This window comes from Centroberyx affinis, unplaced genomic scaffold, assembly GCF_046629955.1.
Source record: "Centroberyx affinis isolate AG114_WGS23_722 - 3 ecotype Tasmania unplaced genomic scaffold, CSIRO-AGI_Caff_v1 ptg000211l_1, whole genome shotgun sequence".
In the NCBI taxonomy this organism is placed as follows: domain Eukaryota; kingdom Metazoa; phylum Chordata; class Actinopteri; order Beryciformes; family Berycidae; genus Centroberyx; species Centroberyx affinis.
In genome coordinates, this window is record NW_027278903.1 from 285,637 (window position 1) to 308,942 (window position 23,306).

The 23,306-nt window shown below is 41.3% G+C and overlaps 1 protein-coding gene across 3 annotated transcripts in view; it reads right to left on the reverse strand.

Moving 5' to 3' along the window:
- Positions 1 to 23,306, reverse strand: part of plch1 (phospholipase C, eta 1) — a 58,746-nt gene that overhangs the window by 18,440 nt on the left and 17,000 nt on the right. Inside the window, exons 1-8 of one of the 3 annotated variants that reach the window (XM_071540827.1) lie at positions 21,664 to 21,850; positions 12,607 to 12,753; positions 10,341 to 10,584; positions 9,172 to 9,301; positions 6,118 to 6,288; positions 5,318 to 5,411; positions 3,026 to 3,229; positions 2,087 to 2,207 (exon numbers count right to left, since the gene is read on the reverse strand). In XM_071540827.1, coding sequence (XP_071396928.1) covers positions 2,087 to 2,207; positions 3,026 to 3,229; positions 5,318 to 5,411; positions 6,118 to 6,288; positions 9,172 to 9,301; positions 10,341 to 10,584; positions 12,607 to 12,753; positions 21,664 to 21,850 — 1,298 coding nt within the window. Of the gene's footprint in view, positions 1 to 2,086; positions 2,208 to 3,025; positions 3,230 to 5,317; positions 5,412 to 6,117; positions 6,289 to 9,171; positions 9,302 to 10,340; positions 10,585 to 12,606; positions 12,754 to 21,663; positions 21,851 to 23,306 lie in introns of those variants that run through there. The other 2 variants (XM_071540835.1, XM_071540842.1) reach the window with 2 other exon arrangements.

The window sequence follows — 23,306 nt, forward strand, 5'->3', positions numbered from 1 at the left end:
AGTGTGTGTGTGTGTGTGTGTGTGTGTGCATTGTGTTTGTGGTTTCATTTAGAGAAGGTGAAATGACTTGTGTCTTGACAGCGGCACAGCTCAAATGTCAGGTCTGTCAGACCGACAGCTCACCCTCAGGGGATGTAGCCCAGCTCTCACCTCTACCTCTGATCCCACACACACACACACACACACACACACACACACACACACAGAGAGACACACATAGATAAACATTGAGAGTCAAGCACACAAACGGGGCGCCTGCTGCTCTTCCCAGGTGAAATAGTTATAACATAATAGCTATAATAGCTGGCTAAATGAGCTGTATAATTTGTGTGTGATGTGGGAGTGTGCAGACACTCACTTCATTTCAGTACAACACATGGGCCATTCATCATATTAATAACAGGTGGCACTGATGATAAAATATCAGCTGAATGAAAAGGTGAGAATGAAGACAGGAGAGAAAGACAGGGAGCATTGAGAGAGATAGAGAGAGAGAGCACAGAGCGTTCAATTGAATAATCTGTCCTTGCACTCAGCATTAGGACATATCACCAATTAGTCATCTTATTACATGACAATATATTCCCTCATTATCATATGAGGATGGTTGTCTGCTTCCACTGTTAGGGAAGCTACTTGAACGTTTGGTTTTTACAAGTTACATTGGAATAAGCTGAACTGCAGCAAAGCTACCCTCAAGAGAAATATAGTTTTGTTTTAACTAAAGTTACTTAAAACAACTTTGTAAAAACTGATCATATCAACATCTGCAATGTCATATGATACAAAATCCCATAACTGCAAAAAATACAATTTATTAGCTGGGCAGCGAGCCAGGGGGAGGAGACACACTTTCCCTCTCTGCCTATTGGAATTTCAAGACATTCCCAATCTCCCCCTGACCTCCTCACATTTTCAACCGCTCAACAACAGAGGACGGTGCTATAAGCGAGTGACCGACATCTCATGTCATTTTGTTCTCAAGTCAAAAAAGACAATGACAAAGCAGCATCATTATTACAGTATTTTGGACTGTGATATATTACCTCTTCACGAGACGTTTCCATTGGATCTGTGCGTAATTAGCTAGTTTACTCGTCTCTAATGTGAAAATGTGGTTTTATTATTTGTGTCATTTACAGGCAATAAAGATCAAAAACAGTCACAGATTACTTAAACTATGCCTAAAAATGACAAAAATCAACTAACTATCAGAAACACTACAAAAATGTAGTTAAGCTTCAAGTTTAATTAGATAATGTGAAACATCCCCCAACACTGTTTGCATCTGTAAATAAAGGAAATTGTTTTGTCATGGCATCACTGCAATCATGACTAGATGGAATGGATGCCAGCCAGCATGGCAGGAGGCAAATGTCCAGGCAGCTGCATCATGCACCACTTTGTTGTAGTTTGGGTATTGTTGGAGCCGAAACAGAGACAAACAGTGGCTCCTCTGGGAGGCAGAGGAACTGCTACTAAGCAGATGGCTCAGTAATAAGTGCTAATTACTGACAGAAACACAAACCTGAAAAACACAAACCTGGCTTTCTAAATGTTGCAATAGTTTCTTGTTAAACCTGGGGCGGAATAAACCTTCCATCAAATTCATAACATTCAATGGGTATTTCATGATAACATTGTGGAAAATGCTAGTTTGAACTATTTTTTAGGAGGAAAAAGCAGTAGTTTTGTCTGACAGGCTGTCCTAGCTTGTTCAGTTAGGCTGAAATAGCTTTTCATGAGTGGTTCAATGCAATTATATCTCATCCCATAGTGAAACATAAAGCAACACGGTTAAACTGTATACCGGAGTATAAAAGTATTGTCTCTATAGAAGAATGTCAACCAGAAGTGACATTTCAGTCAGATTTAAAAATGTGTATAAAATGAGGAAGAAATACGTAAAATGTAATTTCTGGTTGGCATTCTATGCCATTTTTATCCCAGTGTAAAACCCATGGGATAATATCTAGTCTCTAGTTTCCATAAAATGTCACAAACAAACGCACATACACACACACACATACACACGTACACACACACAAACACACACATTCTGAATCTATAGGGAGCTTTGACTCACTGGTTATTTATGAAGGCATATTTATTGATGGTCTCTATGACAGACTTGAAGGTGATCTTAGAGGTGAGGGTGTAGCCATGCTGGACCATCGGCTCTCCATCAGGACCGTCCCAACAGTCAACTACAGACACAGAGAAAGGAAGGAGGCATTAATATGGAAAAATTCTGTGTGTCTCTCTCCCTCAAACACTATTCTTACTGTGGAAGAAAACTCAGGACGAGAGAGTGGCAGTTCGACAGATTTATTCAATCTGCAAGTTGGGAGCCAAGGAACTCAAAATCTGGATGATTACACAGAGTTTTATAGTGTTGAATATTCATGATTATGTTAATACAGATAGAATATAATAAAGCTATGGTTAAAATTCTTAATGAGGTCATATGAACAAGACTGAACAAAAAATGATAATTATAGTTCTAGCACTTTAAGGAGACGCGTAATAAGAGGTGACCACCTTCTAGAAGACACCAAGTTATTATTTTGTCAAGGCCACTTGGTCAATGTTATCTATGAGATTTGGGCATTTGCACATTCCAGGCTCACAGTTCTGTGAGAAACACACAAGATAAGTTACTTTTAGAGTTTAATATTGTAATGTTATAATGGTGACGCAGATTCAGTATTCTTGAGTTTTAGGCACGTAAGGTGTAAAGATGGGTCAAAGGTTACATATTACAACATTTTTACAATATTATGAAATATTAAACAAAGATACAGGCTATATTGGCCCCCCACCAACAATCAATTTGTTCTGCATTGCTAAGCAGTAAAAATCCTTGCTTGCTTCATTCCATTCCTAGCTCAAAGTGGAGTGATACCATTCAAGTTATAAGGTACAAGTTTGTATATTTCAGTTATAGGCACTCATGGAACACCTCTTGTCCAATCACAATGCGTAGTCAGAAAAGTATGTTGTATAAATGTATGTATTTGCTCACCTTCCACACAGCGGCAGCCGGACTGCAGCACCCAGGCGTACATGTCAGTCTTGGAGTGGGAGAGGAGCTGGTCTCCAGTCAGATAGGTGTTATGAGACGAGGCGATGAAGTAGTTACACAGAGGCTGCTCCATGTCCTGGTTCACCTCATGGTGCAAAGGGTTAAACACGTCACATGTGGGGCTGCGCATGAAGCTAGTAAAACCTGAAGAAAAATACAAATTCATGGAAAAAAAAATTATTACTAAGCACCAAAACAGACATTGAACTGAATTGGAATGCAGTTAGCTAGTTTTAATGAAGCTTCAACGCTTTTTTATGTTATTAAATTCATGTTTTTCTCTTCAGTTGTTAAATATAATCAGATGGAGTCAGACATAATTTCTTTTCAATACACAAATACAAATGTTTAAGTCGAGAAGTCATGGTGCAGATGTCAAGGATGTGGAAAATGAGAAGGGAAGAAGACATTTTTTAAATTTTCTAAAATAAAAGTGAACATTGCAACACAAAAAAAAAAGTGCTTCAAACTACCGGCTACCAGATCATATTGTGCACCTTCTAACAGCTCCAAAAAGGACAGAATTTTAATTTACCAAACATTTAAGTGCATGCAGTGGCTGTAAAGGTTCTACAATAACCTCTACAATGGCTTCATCTGTACCACTTCAACAGCATGTTGACCTTAAGGGAAATATAAAAGGATAAGGGACAGAAAGACACTTTGTGCTTTAATAAGTCTTAAGCTTAAGTTCTAATGCCTTGATGCTGTAACCGACCTAAAGTTCCGCAGTTTGAATTTGCAGGCCGTATTACACATGGCTGACATTTTTAGGTGGTTCAGCATGAAGAGGAGCAAGAGGGAAGAAAGCATCCTTTCATCTGGAGGAGTGGTAAAAATGATTGAGGAAAAGAGCAGGAGAAATGGAAAGTGGATGAGAACGATAAGTGGAGGAGAAAAGAAAAAGACTGGGAAAGAGACAGTAAATGGGGAAAAGAAGACTGCGGAGGAGTAATGGAAAAAATGGGGGGATTGAGAGATAAAGAATGAGGGGATTGAGAGATAAAGAAGGTGTAATAGAAGTGAAGGAAAGGTCTTGTGATGGAGGAACGTGATGTCAATGTAGCACCATGGCTAGATCCAGATTTTACACACATATATACCATTGGACATACACACCAGTCCATTTTTTCAAATTGTTTCTCATGAATCTTTAAGTGAACATTACATAAAGCTGAATACTATATGGTTTCACTGATATACAGAGTAGTAGGCAACACGCTGTGCATTACTCATCACACTGCAAAGAGATGTCTATGTAAATCTGTTCGTACATTACTGTTGCACATTTGTACACACATATATGCATGTGTGATCAAACACACACACACACACACTGGTCTGCAGGGAAGACATCAGGCATACTGGTCTGATCAGCCAGACACACAGTAACACGGTTAGTCTCCATGCCTCCAAGGACAAGATTAGTCTCACCCCTCCTCCTCTCCTCTCCTCTCCTCTCCTCTCCCCCATACTCACTCCTCTCATCTCTGTCACACACTCATCTCCTCTTTCCCTCTGCCCTCATTCTGACTCCCCAATTTTCTCACTCCAAGTACCCTCCACAATCCTCACTCCTCCTTCTCCCTTAAGCTCTCCCCTTCAGTCATGTGTGGCATTACATAAACTGACAGCGATACATACACTGGCCAAAAACAAAATCCCTGAATGTTTTGACAAGGGTAAAGACCTCCAACCAATGTTGGCCCTGTAGCTTAGTGACTGAAAATGGCTCTAACATTGTCAGAGTTAGGGGTTTCATTCCCACTGGGGCCACCCATGTTGAAAACGTATGGATTTGTGGTACTGTAAGGTGTTTTGGGTAAAGCACCCACCAAATTGTGGGGAGAGCAGGCGGTCCACCCACCTTTAGCTTTTAAAAAATATTCAGTAGGTAGGAAAGCAGAGAGAGAGAGAGTAGGGGAGACACAGGTGAGAGAGTTCTAGTGGGATTTGATTGTTGGCCTGCAGCAGGGACGCATGTGTGGATCCAGAACTGATGGATTTAACCACTCAACTACCTCTAGGCAGTAAACTTACCATGTTAAACAGCACGTTAATAACTGATCTTGGCTTCGATTGAGAGGGAGAGTGACATAAAAAAAAAGTGACAGAGATGGGAAAGAGAAAGAATGAAAGAGCAGAAAATGAAAAAAAAAACTTGGAGGAGAGAATATGGAGGAAATGGAAAATAAAGGAGTGAAATAATACAGTCAAATGTGAAGAAGTTACCCTCGATCCCCATGACGCCTCTTTGTTTATTCTCGTCGGACACCTCAAACTTATCAATGATGTCTGCGCAGCACTCTGGAGTCACACTGGCCATCTGCAGAGAGGAAACATGGACAGACATTTAGGAATACAAGTACAAAAACGGGAGCATGTATAGACCCTTTTAGTTTTAGTAAATAACGATGTAATCCCAGTGTAGACGCTAAATTAAGTCAGAAATGCACAAATTATTTTTGTAATGGATTTTTGCTGCTATTAAATGAATTGTCACCCATATCAAATAGGCAGGATATTTTGAAAACTGTACTAATGCCAAGTCTAGCAGGCTGGAGTAAATAAAGACAGCAGGATGAAAAATGACAGCATTCAAAGGTAAGAGAGACGAGAGACTGTCAAAAAAAAAAAAGAAAGATATGAGAAGCTGAAAAGAACAAGAGAAGGGAGCTCCCAAGACACAAACCAATCTTAGGCGTGATAGATTGGCTTAGTGGAACAGATTCCTCTGGGCAGACAGCTGAGACTATGTGAAGAATGCGTTAGACCAAAACACTCCAGAAAGGGGTGGGGGGGGAAACGGGAATATCGCCCACGGTAATCCACGACATTCAATTCAAACGGGCAATTGCCAATATAGAACAGGCCAGTCTGGGTCAGCCAATCTGGGCTCTTTTCTGCGGCTGCATCTCAAATTGAAATGTAGCTTGCACCGCCCTCAGAACAATGCATCTGGTCTAATTTCACCGGCTGAGCATTTCATCGGCTCTAACCCGTCGGCGGAGCTTTTCTGTTCGACCTCTGACCTTCTGCTCGTTGCGCAGGAAGTTGGCCAGCTCCTCCGCCGTCAGGTGGTCCTTCCTGTCGCTGTACGCCATCATCAGCAGGAACAGGTCGCGTCGCAGTGACATCATCCTGTAGAAGACGGAGAACTCCTCGTACGTCAGCGTGCCCTGCTGGTCGTCTGTGTCCGCTTCCTGAGAGGGGGAGGGAGTGACATCACCGGTGACACATGGTAAAACTCTCCACACAAACTCATGGCTTGCCCATTGTGATCTTGCAGCTCTGTATGCTGAGGACAAAACCAGTAAGGGCGACTGTGTTTCGGCGTTGTCCTCATCAGATTTTCAACAACAAACAAACTGTGACTTCTGGGGTTGCCTAAAATAGTGGCCACTGTCAAACTTTGATTGCCCTCACACTAGTGCTTTAACATGGGGTTTTGCAGATCTGAACAGCAACAGTGACTATAATTTATGCAACAAACATGATAGGTGTGCAGATAGCAGAGATGTGCACTTGTCATCTTTGAAGGTATGCGAAGGAGGAAGGCTGTGAGCATGTGCAGCTGAATTCATGCCTATCCTCCCCACTGATGAGTCTATTTGATTTGACTTCCCCTGCCATCATACTCTACATTGAACAATGTAATATGACATTAAGGTGATGGTGAACTTTGGTAGTGCCTTGGGTTGTGTAGCTTCCTGGCCGTGATATAACCCCAAAATCAGCGATTCTCTGTTATCTGTTGCTCCTGACGATTGGAGAATTGCATTTTTTCTCTCTCTCCATTCACTGCCATTGTCTGAAAATCACTCTTCTAGCACATAAATGAATGCAAACAAAGCAGATTCTGAGAGACAGGATTCTGCAAATATATAAAAAACAACTTTTTTTCGCCTATTTACAATTATTGGTATTATTTTCCTCATTCCATCACCATAAGTTTCCTCTGACCGGATTTCGGGGTTACACTTGTTCAAACTGAAAGGTTTAAAAAACATAAAGAAAGTGATTCACTTAAAAACAATTCAGCAGAATGGCTAGTTTTTTGTATACTGACAGAATCTGCTTTGTTCGCAGTCATTTATGTGCAAGAAGTGTGATTTTCAGACCTGTTTCACCATACAATGGAGAGAGAAAAAGACACAATTCTCCAGTCGTCTGTTCCAGAGCAACAGATAACAGAGAATCAACGATTTTGGGGTTATATCACGGCCAGGAAACTACACAACCCAAGGTACTACCAAAGTTCAACATCACTTTAAATATGATATGCAACATATGATGCCAAAACACTCTGTCCTGAATGAGTCTCCCCCATCTTTCCCTCACCTCTCTCTCTCTCTCTCTCTCTCTCTCTCTCTCCCACACATACCGATACAAACACAAATTCACACGACCAAGCACATACTATGTACCAGTATTTTTTTCCCACAAACACATTAGCTCTCCAACCAATTTTTCCCTCCTTATCTCGTCTCTTTCTACATGTTGCCTGAGGACATGCAGCACAGCTCACTGCTCACTTTATCCTGCCACCTCACACTGGGATCCAGCTCCTCATATTACCTGGATCTCAGGGGGGGCCCATTCTACTCCACACCAAATCTAATAATACCAACTAATGCCTCCATCACACTCCCGTAATGAGCTCGCTCTGGGCGTCTGGGACTTGATCACTGACAGAATCTACACACAACCAGCGGGATAAATCACTGTGATGGACTCCATTAGAAATGCATGGACAGAAAACAAACAGGTCCAGGGTATTTTAAGTAATTGCACCTGCTGTTAAGGTTGCAATGCCGCTATCTGCCCATGCTGGAATGGAATGAGATAAATTAATGGATTTTTCTATCTGAACTAAATCCATAGTATGAGGTGATATATTGGGCGTGATTACAATTCATACAACAACATCAACGACAAGAAAACACATATATATATCATTATAATATATAATACATCAATTTCAATTTCAAGTCTTATAATCACTCTGAGCTCATGTTACCAAGCCTAAATATAGCTGCCCTATGTAGGTTGTCACAAGGCCGCTTTGGAGACTTGGGAAGCTGGTCCACTTTTGGACTTTTCGAAAGAAAAGACATACACTAACATACATGTACAATGTTACTATCATGACATTATTTCATTATTTCATTATTTTATTATTACTTTTGAAGGGTGCTAATGGTTGGCAGTTGTGACAGATGACCTGCAGTTGCAGCATCCCCTTGCAAAGTGTCCAGCTACCCCAGTCCAAATTACAGTAAAATGTCAATGAAAGCTGCCATCATTTTAGACAAAACTCTCTAACAGCATCAACTTTTACTTTTGAGCTATCCCACTACGATGGTTGTTTAAAGAGGAAAGTAAGATAAACATTAAATTCTTAGTAGTTTTACTGTGGCTTTTGTCTCTTTTTTGGTTTATGTTTGTCTATGTTACTGCACACTATAGCGCACCTTAGACAAGTCAGTGGTTATGTGGATTTTTGACATGACTCAATGTGACTTCTGTTTTAAAAATTGTAGCAGCCTTCTTCTTCCACCACTTCATCCACATCTCTTTCCTCTAAAAACATCTCCTGCATAAATATGAAATGTTTCCTGCACATCTTTTTGAATGGCACAAGTGCTTACATAAAAGATGCAACAGTTATGTCAGAGCTCTTGAATATTTATGTGTAATGAATTTTGTGTGTGTTCTACTGAAAACAAAAACCTGGAACTCAAACATGTTTTTTTTAGTGGATGTCATAGCATGTTATGTGTAAATATTTTATCTGAATGTTTTGATAATGAATACAGGAGTATTTATATATGGAAGTGAGCACCTCGCCAGTGAAAGTGAGAGTAATGTATTGTGTATGTGAGAAGTAAAATAATGAATGAGTATGTGTGTGTGTGCATGCCAGTGTTTTTTTGTGAGATGCATCATTTGAACTATGCCCTCCACAACATCCCATGCTATAACCATTTTCTGCATCTCACTGACATCTGAAGATTAAACTGTGACTTATTAAGTAGCACCTCAGATTCAGCGGTGAATTCACAGAGACGGTTCCACATACTGACCTGGAACATTTGCTTGACCTTCCTGCGGGGCAGATTAACATTCAGCTTGTGGAGGAGCTGGTAGATCTCTTCGATGTTCAGGAGTCCGTCTCCGTTCTTATCAGCCTCCTCAAACGTCTGCTTCATCCACGTTACACACAGGTTAAGGAGAAAGGGGTGTACAGTACAGTTTGTGTGTTTATGTGTGTGTGTGTGTGTGTGTGTGCATGCATGCATTTGTGTGTGTGTGATAGATAGAAAGTGCCTACATAGGAAAGGTTTGGTATATGGGTTTAAAGTATACTAAAGGAAATATGTCACAGTGCTACACGGGAGGAGCAAAAGCCTCCTATTTGGGACAGTCCATAAATGAAAAAAAAAAGTCAGAAGAGTCAGTAGGGGGTGGAGATGAAGAGTTACAGGATAACCCCACCCTACAGGCCTCTGTATAGTACATATATGTCAATGATATTGATTCGTAAAATTACTGAAACCTACTGACTATTGAATTTTGAGTCTTGTAAACTGCTCATTATGTATGTATATTTTTGTTATTGCTTGTTCTAAGAAAGTTAAAGCGGGACCCCTGGTCTCCTGTATTTGAAATATTTGAAAAACAGTAAAATGAATGTAAAGAAAACATGGATAACACACTCTAAAGACTGAGGACACTTTTGTAATCACCTAATTGAAAACTGATCGTTACTTCCTGGCTGTTAACCTATATAGGGAAGACTGTGATGGCCTCATTGTCGTACTCTATATGTCTTGAGAAAAGTCTGCAGACCGAAATGTTGACTCAACACAGTTACAACCAAAATGCAATCATATTATTTTTTATGATTTGTTCTAGCCTTTGAGCCTTCAGAGTATGTGAGTGTGCACAAATACCCCAGACTCTTAAACAAGTAAAATACAAAAACTCTGACATTTATTTTGGGAAGAATAAAACCAGCAGAACCATGACAGCTGGCTACTAAGATGTGTCTGACCGAGAACACTGAGTTAGAGGTGGATGAACCCACAAATTTAAACACCAGCGACTAAAATACAGAACAGTACGTCACTCTCATTTGGCTGCTGTTTGATCTAGTAAAATACCAAACAAATGTGACTGGTACCACATATTTGTTTGAGTATATGTTTATGTGCTTGTACTATATTTGTATAGTTCTGTGATCAAAGGATATTGGTCATGTGTACGTTGCCGTTTCGCCAGTGAGTCCTCGTCACTGATCCCGGCCATCAGGTAGCGCAGGCCGGTCACCCAGGTTCTGGCTTCTTCTGCATTGGACGTTACCAGGTCGAGGGACTCCATGTGGTTTCCATGGTACACTGTGAAGCAGCAGGCCGGGTCGAAGCTGCCCTCTGCGTGCCGGTGGAAGATGTCCGACTGACGGCCCTCCGTCACTTTGTACAGCGAGTCAATGGTGACTGACGGCGGGAGGAAAGGGGATGCAAAGGAGGAAGAAAGACCAGTTAGAGTTTGTTAGAAGACAGAAAGACAATTAAATACACTGGAGGGAAACATTAATGATATCTGTCGCATTAACATTGAATTCCTTTGCAGCAGAATCCCTAAGATTTTAGGGAAAAACCAAAACTTATCTTATATGCCAAAATATCTTCTTCCTCCTGTGTTTCTCCTGTCTTCCTTTCCTCCTGTCATTATGTTTTTGACAGAGGAAACTCTGTCAAAAACACAATGACAGGAGGAAAGGAGCAAACTGAAATGCTGGCAAAACAGCAAAAAGTTGCATAGCTTTTTGACAAATACCCAGCACCAAAATTTCTACAAGTTCCTAACCCCCCCCCATATCCTCATGTATAAAAATACACAGGGAAAGCAATCTGTGTAGGCTACAGACTGTATCACGGTCTAATGAGATTGGAGTATGCACTCAGCTATCTTTGATTCTGTGTCTTTGTTAGGAGAGAAAAACAGCCTCCAGTAAACTATGTCCTGTTCTGCCTGCCTGCAGTGTACACATGCTCCCTCTCTTTCTCTCTCTTTCTCTCTCTCTCTCTCTCTCTCTCTCTCTCTTCTTGTCATGGGGGGTCCTTCGAGTTGCTGTGGTGTCTAGTTCAATCCAAACAATTCATTAGTGACCTCTACATTTCATCAATGCACTAATCCCCTTTCCTCTCATTTACCTCTGAACAACAGCTTCTTTCTGACCTTTTTGTGTGTCTTTTTTGTGACACCATAGAGCTTTATACGTTTAATTCATAATCGTCCTCTTACCCCCCAATTTTTTTTTTTATCATCAACCATTCCAGAGTCATCAAATGAGCATTCCCCCATTGCATGCTCTCTTTCCTTTACATAATCTCATCTCTGAAATTCAGCTGTGACTGAATCTAACAATATGCTGGCCAGACAACCAGTACACACACACACACACACACACACACACACACACACACACACACACACACACACGCAAACAAAAGCCTCAAAAAACGGGTCTGGGCATCTGTTCTGCGTTTCTCTTAATCATGTCAATGGAGAAGAACTAAGAGGCTTATCTTATGCTGACAGTCCACACACAGACACAGTCATACATACACATGTAAGCACAATCCTTACACAGATGTATGCTTCAGTGGGTTGATAAATAAAACACGGTGAAGTAAATAAATGACAATGATGCTTTGAGGAGGCCATGAACTACATAATGATAATCCCCTCAGAGCCACAGCAATGTGGCTAACTCAGGTTTTAGAAATGCATCGCCCATTCTGGATGAAAAAAAAAAAAGGACAGCTGGGTTACTGCCACAAAGGAGGAGATAGAGAGAGACTGGAGGGGGGACGAATGAGCAGAGCTGGAATAAAAAGAGAGTGATTGTAAGTCTCTGCATAAGAAGGAAGCTGATATGGCAGCGTAATGAGAGAAAGACAGATAGATAGAGTGGGTCTGTGTATCTGCATTTTCATGTCTATGTACATCATCGATCAAGTTAGGTGCACTTTTCAAATGGTGCACTTTTATTTTATTCCACAGTCAATTAGATTATTTAACCAATTGTGACGTGTACAATAGCAAGATTGTGGGTGGAGGGTGCAATATATGGGCTTAGTGCAATATATGGGGGTAACCCAGGGTCCCTGATGTTTATGTCTAAGTGAATGTAGTGTGATTATCTGTTGTGCAATGTGATTGTGTGTGTGCATGATGTGTTTCCTTTTTTAAAACGGATCTGCTATGATGCATAACAAATTTCAGAGAAATCTGACAATAGAGATCTATCATATCGTATCTCATCGCATCGCATCGCATCGCATCTTATCGCATCGTATCGTAACGTATCGTATCGTATCGTATCGTATCGTATCGTATCGTATCGTATCGTATCGTATCGTATCGTATCGTATCGTATGTGTGTGCGTATGCATGTCTGTGTGTGTGTGTGTATGTGTGTGTGTGTGTGTGTGGGGGGGGTTTGTACTCACTCTTGGCCTTCTCGCTCTTGCGTGAGGGCTTCCAGCGGATGCAGGAGCGATGCTCATCCAGGTAGAAGAGTCTCACCAGCCCTTTGGATCCTGCCTTCAGCTTTACCATCTGAGTCCCGGATTGCATCACGCTCATACATCGCTCCACTGCAGATAAACAAACAAACACAAACACAAACATACACACAATGGTCAGTAGAGCACTATATAAAGGCACAAAAGGAACAGGTGTCTGACTTTATTTGTCTTCATTAGGATGAAGTAGAACAAAGTGTCACAGTGTCACACGCTCAACAGCTGATTTGGGTGAGAGTCCAAACTGCAACAGAGATGCTACTGTGTAGACACACAGGGCCAGTTGTCTGTTAGCCATTGACCTACTCCTGAAAGCAATTGAGGGCGAAAGCGAGGGAGGGGAAAGAGAGAGAGAGAGAGAGAGAGAGAGAGATCACATCAGTGAGAGCGTGAATGAGACAGAGGTAACGTCTGTCTCTCTGTTCTAGGTTTCACAGAGAGGCTGTAGGCTGTACAGGAAGAACATCTTGGCACCGTGCTGAGGCAGGTGGAAGCTACATCTGATGACACTTCACTGTCTTCCCCTGCAATCCACACACACACACACACACACACTGTTATGCGATATATATAGGTACGTCAAACATGGAGGAGAAAGCTCAATTTCTGGCACTCGTGGAGGAGAAAGTTTGGTTGAAGGCACTTAAAACGTACGAGAGAAAATAATGGCGAGGTGTTTTGAAGAGGAGAACAGAGGGATCGAAATGATATAGTGAGATGTGGCTGTGTGTTTGATTGCTTGACTGTCTGGCAGTGTCCAGCGTTGCAAAGGATAAAAGGAAACTTCAAACTTTTTCCATCTTTGTTGTGACAGCTGCTACCAGAGAGGGATGCAGACGGGGATGACAGCAAGATTTCCGTCCTCATTAGGGGAGTTTGCGTGTGTGTGTGTGTGTGCGTGTGCGTGAGCATGTGCGTGAGCGTGTGCATGTGTATGTGGGGGTGTGTGCGTGTATGCATGCTTGCGTGCCTGTGTCTGTGCATGCATGGGCGCCTGCTTATGTGTGTTTTCATGCATATCGACAGCATGTGTGGACATTTTATTGTAGTATTGGTCAAATCAGTGGTTCAAATAAAGCTCTTAAAAACAAAAAAGATGTTATTAGACCATTAACAGATCATTAAAACACAGGCACAAAAAAACCTAGCCAAGATTCTCATAAGAATAAATACCAGCATCAAAATTTATAGAGTCCCCTCTCCACTCCTCTTGCTTTGAAGAACTCAGGTGTTCAGCCACATGGAACAGCTAATGTGATGCATTTTACTACCTGAGGCTGCATCCTTTTTTGCGCACAGACACAAGTCAGACTCTCTCGATGTCTCAGTCCTCCCTTCCCCCTCTCTCTCTCAAGCACTTCAGTCATCTTAGCCTAACATTCACTCCTCACTCCACTAAGATAACATAAACAGGTATTAGAGTTGAGATGTAAACGCAATGAGACCATAATCACATACTGTAAACGCAATGAGACCATAATCACATACTGAATGCACAAAATACGAGGGACGCTTACTCTTTTCAGTACGCTGTTGAGGTGAATCCAGGTAAAATCCATTATCTCTCATTGACTTCCCTTATTAAATCTGACACCAATAACAAAGGAGGAGATGTAGATAAAGAGAAGCAGACGAATTAGAGAAGGATTTTTAAGCTTTGAGACAATTGAGATGTGGATTGTACAAAAGGGGCTGCAACTCAATATCAGGAAGAAATATTCTGTCTATTCAGAGTATATTTGTTATAATAATAATGTTCAGGAAAGTAGGTTCTTCGTTAGCCTGATATTCAGACTTACCAATCACTAGTGACGGACGCATCCGGCCACTCTGACGTTACTTCAGTCGACATTGATGCTGCACAGCCAGTTAGCCTCTACATACATGGTTAGCCAGCGTATTTACCAACTTTACCAAGAAAGTTGGTTAGCGGGGGTATCGGGACACCCGCACACCTGTTTCAGGAGACAGGTGCGTAGGAGAGGATTTGGAAGCCTACAGGACATGTGGGTCAGAACCAAAACGTAATTTTTCAATACATTTTTTAAATTGCAAGTGTAGACAGTGTGTGGGAGTCTCTCTTTACATAATAATAATTTAAAAATAATGTGACACTTCATTGATCGTTCATAGGGAAAATTTTTCTTTGCTTGCCCCCCTCCAGCCTCATCAGAGTGCATGGTCTGCTTCAGAGCAGCCCTTCTGGAGCTGGTAAGAAAAGTCAGGGACTTGAGGACATTTCAGCCAGGTGGACGCGACACAGAGACTGGAGCCCAGTCCTCTCTTACTACTAGATCCCTCCCGCCTGTCGGCTGCAGCTAAGGGAGGTTTAGAGTAGTTTTCTCTTACTCAGAGTGTATAATCCAGAACTGCCAAGGAAGGATGTGTGTACAGACAGGGAATTACACGCATCTGTCAACTTTAATTCCTGATATGTAAGAGGAATCTTCTGGGATACATATTCTACGACACACAATCTAAGCTAGCAGGCACAATGACAGAGACTGATAAGAAACACAGGCTTACACACACACACTGAGACACACACACACCTATACTCCTAACCCTTAACCTTCTCAACTAAATGCCTTATCTCGTACCCTGACCTGAAGATAATCCTAATTCTAACCTTAATCCCTAAACCCAAACCATAACCCTAAATTAGGCCGTTGAAAAAGTGAGGATCAGTAAAATGTCCTCACTTTGGAGGAATTTTCTAATCTTTCTGTCCTCGTGAGAACAAAAACAAGCGCACAAATCTAGGTATGCATACTCTGAAAATATGTGGGTGACTATGTTCAAATAGAACTGAATGCAACCCTCTCACGGCTCCAAAGCACACATTCAGACACACTTAGGGAACACATGCTGTGCAAAATACTTCAACATAGGCTTTCTTTCCTGAGAATAGGCTTAGCAATAGCACAAATTTTGCTCACAACCTTCCATGAGCTCTTTGAGTCCTAGATGCTCACTACAGGGACTGTAATACACACACACACACAAGCATAAACACAGATGACCCCCAAGCCCTATGCATCATTTCCCAAGGTGCAGGACAAATCATGAATGCACCGATGCTTGCACAACCTGCCATGTTGATAACCACAGTGCAGGCAGGGGGTAAAGAAACAAACAGCCATGCAGTTAAAACAGCAGATAACCTTGGGTTCTTACAGTTTCTGGCAGTTAGGGGGCATTGGGAGAATACCCATCCTGATTAGAGTGAGTTGTTTACTGGTTTTATGGTAACATTGAAAAAGCGCCCAGAACATATATATATAAAAAAAAAAAACCATTCAGGCAAGCAAATGTAATTCAAAGTGCTTTTCAGAATAATAACAAGACAAATCAAATGTAAAAACAAACAAACAAACAAAAGAAAACAGAATAAAAGAAACAAGATGAAAACAGCAATAAGAAGAAGAAGAAGAAAAGGAAAATCCTTATGCAAAGGCTAGGCTAAAAAGGTAGGTAGGTGCTCACTGATGGTGGTACGCCTGAGATAAGAGATCCATGCGGTCTGACTGTATTTAGCCACAGATACAGAAGCAGCGCATAACTCAGGATGGCTGCAGCCAAATAGCACCTTTCTCTGTTCATCTGTAGAAATGTCAGCGGCAGTAGGTGTTTAACATAACATAACGGTGGATGACAAAGCCCATTCCGTACTGAAAAACACTGAAGAACTGTTTTATGAATCCGCAAAATACACACCTTTCCATATCAGTAATGGATGCCCACAGAAGTGGACTTGGCCAACATGGAGATGTCAGTGGCCCGTATGCATGGCGCTAACATGGAAAACATTAGGTTATGGTCTTCATTTATTGAAGCCATGCATACGGGCGCTGAACCAGCAGGAGAATGCTGAGTTATTCCAATGAGTTAGGTAATATTGTGTAATTTAATTTATAAGTGTTGTATTTTGAGTCCCATGACAGTTGATTTGATGTACGTTCATTCTGTAGATTGTATGGGTCAAGGTATGACCTATGTTTGTTAATCTTTGAATTTGGTTGGGCTGACTTTGTTGTGATTTTGGAGGTGTGGGTTGATGGGTCCTGTGGGGAGGGGGGAGTGTGGATTTGAGTATATGTTTTTGAATATGTAGGTGTATGTGGTTTTTGTGTTTTTGTTTTCTTGTGTTTGTGTGTAAAAAAAAAAAGCAAAATGGCTAATAAAGATTTGATCACAAAAAAAAAATGAATCCGCAAAATAAGCCTCTTATTGGCTGTCAGAGAAGCAGCTTGAGGATACAGGCTACATATCACATCACAGATCATATGCTTGCTTTTCTGGTTTCTAGCTTTCAAAGAGAGAATAACATGAATTTAGTGGCATTTGAAATCATTTAATGCTAGGATCATATTACACCACTTTCAGCCTAGTTTTAGGCCTGATAATAATATAATAATAATGTAATAATTAGCAATAATAACCAGCAGAGCATGGAAACAGATACACACTGATAGTCACATCTGTTCATAGATAGATAGATAGATAGATAGATAGATAGATAGTATAGTTTTAGCTAGCTCTCTCATGAGGAAATAACATCTAATAAAATTCAACCTGGAAAAAATACAGCCATCTGGTAAGCTTAAGTTTTATACAATGGTATGCAAAGGTCAATAGCATGCCCTGCTTCTACTTTAATTTATATACAAGGGATTAGTGATGTGAACATGTGGAGGTAAGAGTGGTATATAAACCTTCTGTAGACGAATGTTACTGAGGGTCAGAAAGATAAAATCAGGGCAGCAGATGTTCAAATCGACCTATATTTATCATATTCTTGGGACGCATCAGTACACATCACCTTTTTCCATACCAGGCAGTGGAAACTAAAATGAACTCAGTTCCTTGTGTTTTTGTCTGACCCCCTCTAAAGGACGCTTTTTATAAAACACGTCTTGGTATGATAGTATGAAGTGAGCAATTGTCCTCAAGTCATGCATGTTAATTTATTACTTACCCCATTGTAGGGGTAAAATCAAACTCATATCTACTCATGAAGCATGTACACTCAAAGTGGTGTGCAACCGCTTCAGTGGTGTAGAAAATAATGGGACACAGAAGAAACAGTAAGACATAGGAAAAATAATTGATCAAAAAATGGGACTATAGGCCTTCTTGCATTATTTATCTCACATAGCCAGTTCTGAAATCTATAACTTCATTACCAGACTTTTACCAGGTCTGATTAAATCATCAAATGGGCAGAAAAAGAAACCAGGCACACTCATTCCCTATAATTGGAAGCATATCAGCATATTCACGTTCATTGATCTAACTGGAAGCCCACATGCCACTGGATTTTAATGGAGGTCACAGTCACATGTGGGTATGTTACTGATCATACCGATGCTCCAGTGAACACACACGCTCTTCACTGTTTCGGTATAAAATTCATGAATCAGACTAGACCTAGATCTTCTGCCAACGCTTCTCCAATGCTTGTAACATCATAAATCAGGCGCAAAGTGAGTAAACACTGTTTGCCAGCACTGAAGTCTACATGCTCATTCTCCCAGAATCCCCTAGGAGTTTAAATATGCAACAGTGTTTTTTTCTTATAGGCAGAAAGGCAGTCAGATATGTTTCAGAAGGAAAAACTAAAAGAGAATGAAGAAGTCTGCATGTTTTTACAGCACCAGTCAACACATGAGGCAGCTCTCTAGAAAGAAAAGAATGACATTTTAGATCTTCATCCTCAGCCCCTTGGTGGTCTGTTGTCAAAATACAACTAAAAAAGTGTCCATTTACTTATCTTTATGCCCCCCTCCCCCCCCTCCTCTTGCCAATCCTTCCATTTCCCTCTGGTCCTTCCCTATACCTTTTCCACTCTTCTATCTATCCCTCCTACACCTTGACATTTATGCCAGCAGGTCTGCCCCTCCTACCACTTTACACTCCATTAATCCAGTAAGGAGCATGAAGAGTCAAACCTCAAACCTAGTTAGGCTGGAGATTGAGGACCAGGAGAACCAAGGAGGAGAGGGAGCAGGGTTAATATCTGCCCAGGAGAGGGGAGGCGCCCAGTAACCAGACATGTGCACTGATGTAACTGGGTCTCAAATGATCAATAGGAGCTGTATGAAATGATCGCTGCCCTGTGCTCCTTAACCCCCATCTCTTTCTCATTTTCCCTCTCTTTCTCTATTTCTCGCAACCCCTCCTCCTTCTTCTTTGTGTATTCAGTATGCAACAAGCATTGATGCTCTGCCCATCTATGGGGTCTTGACAAAGAGGATAGTCATTTGTCTTTGATCATAGCTTCAAGGCGTTGGGCTGCAGAACTACGAAATCTATCTCAATTTCTTCCGCACCTCTGAATCACTTTCTTGGATTAACACGGATGAAAATTAAATCTTTTGTAGGCCTATTCGTACTGCTGTTAAATCCACGCTCCCACTTCCCATCTCACAAGATTGTATTAGAAAAACTAATTGTCATCTCTCATTGTCCCCACTTTTAACTATGATTTAATCACTTAGCATATATATATACTATATGCAGGTTATTCCCTGGTGCCAATCTTCATGCTCTACTGTCTGTGGCTATCTGTGATTTGCCAATTCTCTCCCTACAATCTCACAGAAAAGTCTGGGAAGATTAAAAAACAAAGCCATGCATGACAACTCCACCTGAGCGTGAAAAAAGACAAGAATCCTAGTTTCATCTAGCTGAGAAAAATACAGAGAATTTAAAAAAAATCAATAAAACATGTTATTTCCCCATCCAATCCCCACTTTTCTGCTCCCATTTCCTTTAAGAGGAAGAAGAGAGAGAGGCAGGAGCGATAAGGAGAGAGATGGAGGAGATACAGAGGGGATGAGGTTAAGGAAATTGCAGAGGAGTAACAGGGGAAGAATGAAAGATTTGTCTGTCCAGCTGTGTGTGTGTATTCATGCGCACACATCTGCGTGTATTGGTGTGCGTTTGTGTTTGTGTGCCTGCATGTATGTGTGTGTGTGTGTGTGTGTGTGTGTGTGTGTGTGTGTGTGTGTGTGTGTGTGTGTGTAAAAACTCATCATCTCCATCGGCATAGAGCAGAGAGAAAGCACATCAAAGCTTTGTTTTGCCACAGAGGCCCAGGCAATTGAAACACATTATAATAGGGTCAGAGAGAGAGAAGGCTCTGTGATAGCCCAATGAACAAAGCCTGTCCTCACTTAGAACTGTACAATACAGGTCAGGACAGGACAGCATACACACACACAACACAGCACACCTGGCACCACATCAGCATCATCAACCGTTTTCATTCATCATTTTGAATCTTTATCGTCATTTTTAATCTTTACTGCGCTCATGAATCTCCTTTGCCGCCCCTATAGCTCTATTTCTATGACTATGTGATCAATTAGGGCCAATATTTCAATTCTTGAGCAGCAGCGAGATCTCTGTGTTTAAGGGAAAATATTTGCTTGTCATTTAAGTATCTTATGAAAGACTTGGTCTGAGGATAATGCCTGGAATTGACCTCAGTCCAAAATTCATCATAATTTATTCATGACTACAAAAATTCATATTCAGCAGCATCTGCCTGATCCTTCATGCACTATTCATGGGGCATAAGGCGCCGCCATGCTAACTATCTCAATCAGTTCCACTGTTGATGAAACACAAGCACAGCAGTAGAACAAAGATAAAACTGTCTGAATGAATATGTGCCGTTGTAAATAACTTCACTTCCAGCTCGGTTTCGCCTGTTAGGTCTGATGACCTAATGGTTGCTGTTGTGGGCTGAAGTTTAATCAGAATGTGATTCAGTTCTGGTTGACAGATGATGTAAGTCTCTCTCTGTCCACAGAACAAAATGAATGAGACATTCAGCTTGTCATAACACACATCCAAACACATCATATATTTTCACTGGCGCTGCAGAGATGACTGAGCAAACACACACACACACACATACACACACACACACACACACACACAAAGACAAATTTTCTCCTACACGTAGTGAGCGGCTCCTCATTAGAACAACCATTCGGTGATACCGCAGGTTCAAAGTTACGGCAACAGAAAGTGAGTGATTCGATCACCCTGGGGATATTACCCTCACTTTCCCTGTGTGCTATAAATAGTACCAGAGAGCAATGTTTTCATGTTTGTCCATACACACGTATAACAAGTGGAAGACAACAAGCACGCTAACAAGAAATGAGGGTGAGAGGTTTTTATACAAGATATAAGTCCATTTTATCCCAAAGGGCGAAAAGTGTAAGATGTGGTTCAGATTCGGACCCTCATTTTTGATAGTTTATGGATTTCCTAAGTCGCAGTGAGTTTCATTCTACTCAGTATCTACACACAAATGCACACACACATGCACAGACACACACATACACCACTATCAAATGTTTGGACACACCTGATTGAATGTACTGTTTTTTATTATCTTAATGCCATTTTGATCTAAAGGCTTATGCTTAAATGTTTGTTTTTTAGACAAATATAAATTGCGAAGTTGATGCCTATGTATGAATTTCTTTCCAAAGCCTTTGCCTTTCCATCAAGGCAAAGAGGCGGCTACTTTAAATAATTTAACATATAAAATAGTTTTGATTTGTTTAACACTTTTTTCGTCACTGCATAATTCCATTTGTGTTATTTCACAGTTTTGATGTCTTTACTATTATTCTAAAATGTGGAAAATAGTCAAAATAATGTGGTGTGTCCAAACGTTTGACTGGTAGTGTACATACACATCCTCATACTTGTATCCTCATGAGGACCATCCATTGACTGCATTCATTCCCTATCCCCTAACCTTCACATAATCCTAATTCTAACCTGAACCCTAAAATCAAGTCCTAACTCTAAAACAGCTCCTTGAAGAAGTGAGGACCGGCCAAAATGACCTCACTTCGCAAAAATGTCCTCACTCTGAAGGTTCAAAACTCATATTGGTACACACAAAGGAACACACACACACACACACACACACAAACTCATTTACAAACTCACCTATCTGTACAAGTCTGCATTTCTGCGGCACGGCCACGCTGCCACCAACATGGTAGACATTTTGGGCCAGTAGAGTCGCTACGGTTAACACTGCCGATTTTTCAGTGGGACCATAAATAAAGGTGGATCGCACTTTATGACCAGACAAAGCACTGGGGCGAAAAAATGAAGAGCAAAATTCCTCCATCTTGTCTCCCTTGTGAGGTCCAGAAAATTAAGAGAAAGTGAGAAACCACCTCAGCTCAGTCCCAGGGTGCAACACACTCAGTTCTACCTGTAGCTATTGGCTCAGCTGAGGAAATACTGTGTGTTGTTTTTGTTTTCCAGACTTCTGACATCAGACTTGATGGATACTCCAAGCCGGTCTCAGGCTATAAACCCAAACTCCACACAACAAACACCCCAAACCTCCTGTCTTCCATCTTCCTGCTCTCTGATCTGTGGTGGCACCTTCATCTGACCGTCTGCTCTCTAACACACACACACACACACACGCGCACACACACACACACACACACACACACACTTCCATCTTTCTCCTGGTCATCTGTTCTCCGCCCCTCTGCCTCCCGCTCCTCCCATCCACCTCTCTCTGATGCTCACCGGTCCCTTTGAACATGTGCAGCTGTGTGAGCGTGGTTGCCAACATGCTACCTCACACACGGATTTAGAGAGCATTTAACAGCTCCGGTATTGTTGTATCGTTTATGGAGTGATTATGGAGAAGTGGATTGGAGGGGAGAGGAGTGCAGCAGATGTGTGTGTCTCTGCATTCAGCTGGGTTCATGTGGGTCAACCAGTGGGAGGCAGGGATAAGAGCGATGACATAACATTCATGATAATGCACTAGCAAAAGTAAGATTTAATGGTTTGACATGTGACACAAGAGGTGTGAGTGTGCGTGTGTGCGTGTGTGTGCGTGTGTGCATGTGTGTGCGTGTGTGTGTGTGTGTGTGTGTGTGTGTGTGTGTGTGCTACAGGGATAGTGAGCAAAATACACAGACAGCACATCTGTCTGTCCCATCCCAAATGCTGTTATAAGAATTCTCTCCTGGTTTGGACCCTGAACTCTTAACAAGAGGATAGGTATTAAATGGTCACTTTGGTCACCAAGGAGAAGGGAAAGAGATCAATACCTTGTTGTACTATGTATTAATTCCAACTAATTAATTAATTAATTCCAGAATCAATATTTTTAAAGCTGGGTAATGCCAATGTAACCAGTGGTCACTGCCACTGGCAAGCTCTTTGTGTTCAGCACTTAGCCTCAAACCACAAACTCTCTGCTCACCAGCAGCACATGACCATGAAAAGCAAATATGCAGTGTTTCATCCAACTTACCACTTGAAAAGGATCCATTTCAAGCGATGAAGTGTCGGAGTTTGCACCAAGCGGCTTTATCATGTGACATCAACGGTGATACACAGAGCCATTTGTTAAATGGGAACGCTAAAGCTGTACTATACATCATGTGCTGCTCTGTGCAACTTACTTCCGTTTAAGTACTAGGGATGAAAATATATCGGTTCACTAAACTCCTAGATGTGATGGCTGGCTGATAAAAACCACAGAGTTTCTACAGTCAGACCAAGACAGAGGAGTACAAAGAAATGTTTATTGTTCAATATTTAAAAAAACACAC